Source organism: Sinocyclocheilus anshuiensis, unplaced genomic scaffold (genome assembly GCF_001515605.1).
Source record: "Sinocyclocheilus anshuiensis isolate Anshui unplaced genomic scaffold, SAMN03320099.WGS_v1.1 scaffold117, whole genome shotgun sequence".
Taxonomy (NCBI): domain Eukaryota; kingdom Metazoa; phylum Chordata; class Actinopteri; order Cypriniformes; family Cyprinidae; genus Sinocyclocheilus; species Sinocyclocheilus anshuiensis.
Window position 1 is genome coordinate 2973099 of NW_015536624.1, and position 8169 is coordinate 2981267.

The 8169-nt window shown below is 35.0% G+C and overlaps 1 protein-coding gene across 1 annotated transcript in view; it reads left to right on the forward strand.

Moving 5' to 3' along the window:
* LOC107704563 (DNA polymerase epsilon catalytic subunit A-like) overlaps positions 1-8169 on the forward strand; it is a 47939-nt gene that overhangs the window by 35064 nt on the left and 4706 nt on the right. The window contains 10 exon segments of the mRNA XM_016507521.1: positions 2562-2766; positions 3929-4102; positions 4397-4522; positions 4657-4789; positions 4912-5116; positions 6092-6223; positions 6493-6686; positions 7086-7286; positions 7516-7641; positions 7803-7892. Coding sequence (XP_016363007.1) covers positions 2562-2766; positions 3929-4102; positions 4397-4522; positions 4657-4789; positions 4912-5116; positions 6092-6223; positions 6493-6686; positions 7086-7286; positions 7516-7641; positions 7803-7892 — 1586 coding nt within the window.

Genomic DNA, 8169 nt, shown 5'->3' on the forward strand with positions numbered 1-8169 from the left:
AAATGTTTATTTTAAATTCGACTAATATTCATTCTTTATTCACAATCTCCTCATCACAGGCAGGCACAGCACTCAATTCAGCATGTGTTTTTGTGAGCTGTCTGCGTCATTGATTGATTTTGATTATTAAAATGTAATGAAACAATAAAAATGGAATCCAGAAAATTTATGGAAAACACAGATTCACAGAAAAATAAAACTGAATTTGAGAAAAATAATAAAACGTATTTCATAGGGCTTTATAATGTAATTTTTGTTAAACTTTTAATAAATGGCTAATAAATTTTGCACGTTTCATGATTTCAATTAATTAGACATGCTTTTTGATTAATATTTTTTCATGTAAGTCTAGAAAAATTAATGGATAATAAAACAGATTTCATATAGGCAGGGCTCCAGACAAAAAAATCGAGTAAGGAGCCATTGGCTCCTATAAGAAAAAAACTTAGGTGCCAAATTATTTTTTTTAGGTGCCACAGAATAAACGTGTTTTTATTTCTTTTATTTTTTTACATTTTAACATTTCAATCATACTGTCATGTGTTAATGTCTCATCTTTTCTTGACTTTATCAGCATTTTAATCCATCTTGTAGATGACCTGGGAACTAAGGTTCACTTAAAGAAGAACCTTTTTTGTCTAAATGGTTTCATAAAGAACCTTTAACATCTGAAGAACCTTTACATTTCACAAAAGATTCTTTGTGGCGAAAGAAGGTTCTTCAGATTATAAAAAATTGAGAAAGAGATGGTTAAATAACCTTTGACTGAATGGTTCTTTGTGGAACCAAAAATGGTTCTGTGAAGAACTTTTTAAGCACCTTTATTTTTAAGAATGTATGTCTTTTACACTTTCGGGCTGTTTTTCTTAATTAGAAAAATGAATCATGATTCATTTGAATCATGTAGACAAGAGGTTAAGTAAAAATATTAATATGCAATAGCACATAAATATAGCAAAATGCTCTTCTTTATAGTTATTTTTCTAGCTGACTGATGAGCTTATGGACACCGAATGGTTATTCTGAGGTAAATGTATTATTACGTTGCAATGTTTACAAGCTTTACACATTTTACGCAGTTTGAAACACTGAATAAGCTTTTACATGAGACATTTCAGTAAGTTGTACTGTAGGCTTTCTTATCAAATAGCCTACCTTTTGATGTTAATTAATGTTCATTATGTACTATAGTAGTAAAAAGAAAGATCAAATGGGTTCCCTTGCCGCTTGAACTGAGGCACTAAAGCGATCGCGCCTGCCGCATTAAAGATTGCCAAAACTGTATTTATTGTTTGAATTTCGTTATGAATTTTGAATAATTTAAAAACTGGTACTTTGTTTATTAAAAAGTAACAAAGCACAAAGCTTTTTGCGATTACTGGACGGCAAGTGCGCTTCAAATAATATGAAGTTCACGAATTAACAGAACACAGCATAGACTAAGATCTTGATAAGAAGAAGCCATATTAGTAATGATTATAAACGAGAATTGTTAATGATCGCCAGTGGCGACCACAGCAAAAACTTCACTCGCAAATATTTTTGGCATTTTGGACCGTTTTAGTCGCAGTCTGGAGCCCTGATAGGGCCTTATTTATTTCATTTGTGTCTTTGTTTTATTGTATTTGTCCTTTAGGTTGTTACTTGCATCTATGTTCTTATTATTAATAACAAAGAAAATAACTAAAATGACTATATCATGAAATAAATTGTTATTATGAATAAAATTACTATATAATGAAATAAGATTTGGCTTTAACATTTTAGCTAACTTACCAATGTAGCAAAGATCTCTACATACCTGTAGGCTCGGTAGTTGCTCACCATAGTCCTGTGCAGTGGCACTGGCATGTGATATTTTTTATTTTATTTTTTTATATATAAAATAACTATGATGTCCATTTGAATCATCTGTTATTCAATGACTTTTCCTTTTGTTCTGTTTTGTCGTAGTATCAGTTCAATAGTAGTATCGTGATATTTTAGTCAGTTATCGTATCGGTTTTAGTTAACCATATTAACTCTGATAATCACTGATTTTTATGCCATTATAATTATGCGAATTTGTGTGATACGTGGTCACAAATGTATTTATTTATAAGTTACATTTCTCACTTGAGATTCAAGATTTAAATAATTCTCTGAACAAAACTTTTAAGTTAATTTATCCTGTGAGCTGTACTCATGCTGTGAGTACAGCTTACAGACTACCAAGCTTTTAAATTTCAACTTGATGTTTGAGGTTAACGAAAGTTACCCTGTTTATCTGCAGTTTTAGAACTTTGTCTTAGCTTTTTAGTTTTTATTGTAACTGCATTTGATTTAAAAGTGCATTACTACAAATTTTTTTTAGAGAAATTAGTATTTGACCAAAACATTTTTCAAATGTACACTTGAATGAGATTAATTATCCAGTATTGAGTACTGTAGCTATTTGCATTTATTTAGAAACCTACCAAATGGCCTCAGAAAAATATGATTGAAAAGTGAATATCAGTAAAAAAAAAAAATGCTTTTGCTCTTAAAAAAAGTGTCTGTGAAGTACTTTGGCTTTTTTCCAGTTTGTGTGGAGTTGGATATTCAGAGTTTGGCAGTAAACACCATTCTACAGTCCCAGCATGTTAACGACATGGAAGGCGGGGCCAGCATGGGCGTCAGCTTTGATGTCATTCAGCATGCATCTCTGGAGGAAATGATGTCAGGGAATCAGGGGGCAAACACAGTGGCCAGCTATGACGAGACGGCGCTCTGCTCCAACACATTCAGGTATGCATGTAGAAATGAGTAAGGCCAACAAATGTAATCCATCTTGTTTTTCTTCAAAACTCTGTGTACACAAACGAGTTAACACTCGGGATGTAACGATATTATCAATATCGCGATAACAAAATTATTATCGTGGTCGCATGACAATATGAAACGATAGGTCTTCTGGGCAAAAAGTGCAATATTTAAAATATTTGTTTTGGGCCATTATGCTTTGGCACATTATCTGTCAAACGAATTAAAACCGAAAGCACAATATGGCTTAATCCCTTCATCAAGTCTGTTTTTGCTGCGTGATTTAAAGTGAAGCGCAAACATTGATCCGGTGTTTTCCGCGCCTCAGAACGGCTCCGTTCACAGTGAATGAATGCAGTGAACTAGTTTATTGCACGTGCTGTGAGTTTAGCACGCGTTTGGGAACGCAACTGCCACCATTTAGGCTTTATTTTCGCAGCAGGTGATTACAGCATTTCACTAGATGTGTAGTGATACGCGTTTTTGTAAGCCTGTTTTCACTGAAGCTTTAGGGATGGGCGTATCGATCCAAAGTATCGATATATCGATACTGACGCGAGTATCGAAAGTATCGATACTCAAACAAAGCTGGAGTTTTCCTTCAAAATAAAAGCTCTACTGTCGTTTACGTCAAAATAAAAGCTTAAATGTGCAGCATGAATTGCTGATGGCTAGCGGTTTAAATGGGTAATGCTACTGCAGTCCAAATTCAAAATATCTCTTTCAAGTGTAGAAATTAGGAAAGAAGCATTGTAATTTCCCTACTGTAGTGTAAAGCAAAAATAATATACCTATGAACTATTAATTTTCATTTATTTTACAGTGCAATTGTTTTACAATATATGGCTACTACTGTCACTGTTGTTATTATTATTATATTCTAATTTGTTTGGCTTCCTAAAACACCAGTGTGATTGAGAGAGTATATCACAAATAAAAAGAGGGTTAAGTCCCCTTTAAAATTCAGGTAAAAGTCAATTCACTGGCTTTTTTCTGACTTAAGTTTTCTTAGTTAATAACATGGGTTGGAGCTCTTAATTTTGAACTCTCAAAGTAATTGTATCGTGGACTTCATATCGCAATATCGTATTGTGAGATTTTGATATTGTTACATCCCTAGTTAACACTATTTTCTGTCCTCATGCAGGATTCTGAAGAGTATGGTTGTCGGTTGGGTCCGAGAGATCACGCAGTATCATAATGTCTACGCTGATAACCAGGTGATGCATTTTTACCGGTGGTTGCGATCACCCAGTTCTCTGCTGTACGACCCGGCCCTTGCTTGCACACTCCTCAACATGATGAAGAAGATCTTCCTGCAGTGAGTACAGCTCACAGACTACCAAGTTTTTATATTTTAATTTGATGTTTGGGGTTAAAGAAAATTGCTCTATTAGTTTATCTGCAGTTTCAGAACTTTGTCTTAAAATAGCTTTTTAGTTTTTATTTTAATTGCATTTGATTTAACACGGCAGATGCTTTTGCCCAAAGCCACTTTCAAAGTATACATTATCAGTTAAACCCATGACTTTGGTGTTGATAGAACCATGCGGTGCTGTTTGAGCCACAGAATGACTACTTGTGTTGTTCACACCTCTTATTCTAAACATGTCAGACTTGTGGCAGAGTTTAAGCGCCTGGGATCATCTGTGATCTATGGAAACTTCAACCGTCTCATCCTCTGCACTAAGAAACGGCGCATTGATGACGCCGTTGCATACGTGGAGTACATCACTAACAGGTTTTAAACCTTTTTATTTTTTTTCCATTCTCGTCTAGACTCTTAACCTAGTTTCTTATGCAATGTGAAAGTCTGAAGTCCAGGCTTCATTTTCTGTTTACTGTTTGTCTTCCTGTCTTGTGTCTCGGCATTAGTATTCATTCAAAGGAGATCTTCCACTCTCTGTCCATCACATTCTCACGCTGTTGGGAGTTTCTGCTGTGGATGGATCCATCTAACTATGGAGGAGTGAAGGGAAAGCTGCCCTCTAGCCTTCTGTATGGAGAGGTAAAGCACAGGGCCTAGAAACCACTTGTTCTTCTTTACAAGTTAAGAAATTTTCTGTGTAAAAAAATTGTTGGCATTTTAACTATTCAAGTTGAGTTTCAACACATTTTTATCCATTCTAGCATGGCAATGAAAAGAAGAAAAAGAAGGATGTAGAGGAGGAGGATGGAAGTGAGGAGGAGGAAGAAGATGAAGAAAACCAAGGGGACGATGAAGAACAGGATGTGGAAGATGATGTAGAAGACTTGATTGAAAGTAACTGGAACATCATGCAGTACCTTCCTCAGACAGCATCCTGTCAGAAATACTTTCTCATGGTCATTTCAGGTAAAATTACAGGTTTAATTAGTTTGACCTTTCAAAATTCCTCTCACTGTCGGATTGTTCAGCCTTATAATAAAAATGAGTTTGTGTTTTTTGTTTCATGTAGGACAATTTAGGACTGCACAAATAATCAAAATATAACTTGATATTGCAGCATGGCTTTAATTTAATATAATTAAATTAATATATACACTGCGTGTTTTAGAGTGAAGTGCAGCATTGTGTTCTTACTTGTGAGCAGCTCCATCTTTGCATCTGCTTTAAGTTTGGGTTGCTCTAACATGCATTTGGAAAAGCAACATGCATCAATCATCTTCCCAAATGTGTAATAAAAAAACCTTTAGCAACAAAAGAGATGCTTTAAGGGCTCTCTGTGGTTTTCCATCAAAATAAACGTTTGACGGTTTAATGTTTAAAAATGTAGAAATTAAGACATCCATAAATATGAGATTTTCACTGCAACTGTAAAATTACAATAGAATTATTACATTTTTTTCTTAAATAATTAAACTTTATTTTACAATGAAATATTATAGTAATGTTTCTTATTTTTGTTTTTATTTAGTAATTTTATTTAGTAGTAGTAATAATGATAAAAATTATTATTTTATAGTCAAGTTGATATACAATCACAAAATCTTGGTCAAATTGTCCAGCCCTACAAACCTGGAACACAAAAACATGAAACCTGAAATTTTTTTAATACATTCTGAATCATAATGACAATTTTTATCATACTTTTTTTTTTTTTTTTGCAGCCCCAAGTCAATTTTTTTTTAAATATACAATCACAAAATCTTGGTCAAATTGTCCAGCCCTACAAACCTGGAACACAAAAACATGAAACCTGAAATTTTTTTAATACATTCTGAATCATAATGACAATTTTTATCATACTTTTTTTTTTTTTTGTGCAGCCCTAAGTCAATTTTATTATAATTTCTCATCATTTCATTATATTTGGTGGGTTGTTTGCAGCCTACATTGCAGCTGTCTATCACAGCATGAAACAAGAGCTTCGGCGAAACGCCCCTGGTGCTACTCCCATTAAGAGACGAGGAGCGACCCAAGTATCCCAGCAGCCAACTGGGGATGTCAGTGCACTTCCTGGTAAGAACTAAAACAGTTCAGCTTTGTCTGTTCCAAAATATTGAGTGCTTTTGTAATGGGTTATTTATGACTGTATTCTCTAATACACTTTCCATGAAATTAATCCTGATGAATTATTTGGACTATTGTTTGATTAAAATATTTTAATTTCATATTTTCAAATACACATTAGAGTTGATATTTTCAAAGTTGAAATATTGAAAAAAAAAAATGTTTTACAATATTTTTTTAAAAGTGTTTTTATTTTTCTTGTGTTTGTGCTGTTGTAGGTATGATTACATTCTCTCAGGAGTATGTGTCAAGTGAACTCACACACAACTTCTTCACCATCACTCAGAAGATTCAGAAGAAGGTGTCAAGCACTCGTAGTGTTACGCTCCCATCTGAGATGTTTCCTGTTCTTCCTGGTTCTCACTTGCCCCTCAACAACCCAGCTCTGGAGTTTATTAAATACGTCTGCCAGGTATCAACACGCACCTCCTGCTCCTGTGTTTTTATACTGCAGTATTGTGTTTTAAACTCTTAACAACACATGACAGTGACAGTAAAAACTTTTATAAAAGCTTCTATTTCAAATAAACGCTGTTTGTTTGAACATTCTATTTATCAAAGAATCCTAAAAAAAAAAAAAAACATGTCAGTTTCCACAAAAACAATTAAGCAGCAAGTGTTTTCAGCAATGATTATGTTGCTGAAGATTCAGATTAGCTGAAACATTACTGTTTTTACTGTATTTTGGATCAAATAAATTGGAGAGCATAAGAGACTTCTTGCCAACCACAAACTTTTTGAACAGTAGAGTACATTTTTACGAAGACCTCACACCTGTCTGATGTTGTTTCTGTTTGTAACGTCCCTTCAGGTGCTCTCTCTGGACGCCAACATTGTCAATCAGGTGAACAAACTGAAACGAGATCTTTTGCGACTGGTGGATGTTGGAGAATTTTCGGAGGATGCCCAGTTCCATGACCCCTGCAAGTCCTACATCCTGCCAGAGGTCATCTGCCACCACTGTAACTTCTGTCGTGACCTTGACCTCTGCAAAGACCCTGCAGTTTCCCAGGTAACAACAGGGCTCTTGTTACAGTTTATCTCTTATTTGAATGTGCGGTTAATGTTTTGCTACTCATTCATGTTTACATTTGCTTAATGGATTCCAGTGGTTTTTTGAAAGTCATTAAGCTAATACTACTTGGTGTTTTCCCATGTTCAGACCTTTGTCATGTGATTAAGCTAGCTAAAAAGGGCTGTAATATTCTCACTTTGCTCTTCTTTCCTTTTTACCAATGTAGGATGGTTCAGTTCTTCCTCAGTGGTTCTGCTCTAACTGTCAGGCCCAATACGACACAGAGTCCATAGAAATGGCCCTGGTGGAGGCGCTCCAGAAGAAGCTCATGAGTTACACACTACAAGACCTGGTGAGGGACACAAACAGCATTATTTACCATGTTTCTGATGCTTTCAGAGGGTTTTGAAGGCTTTGGAAAAGTAAAATGTTTGAGTGTTAAATGTCCCAGTGTAATGTATATGCACATCCATTGAGCTTCACTTATGTAAATGGAACTTTATCCCATCATAGGAATGTTCCAAATGCAAAGGAGTGAAGGAAGCAAACATGCCGCTGTACTGTAGCTGTGCTGGAGATTTCAACCTCAGCTTCACCACAAAGGTATTTATGCTAAACTAAATTGCTAATACTTCCACATATTAGTATTACTACTGATCAAAAGATTTACTTATTTAGAAAGAAATCAATATTTCTATTCAGAAAGGATGCATTAAAGCAGGGCTGTCCAAACTCGGTCCTGGAGGGCCGGTGTCCTGCAGAGTTTAGCTCCAACTTGCCTCAACACACCTGACTGGAAATTTCTATGCCTAGTAAGAGCTTGATTAGCTGGTTCAGGTGTGTTTAATTAGGGTTGGAGCTAAACTCTGCAGGACACCGG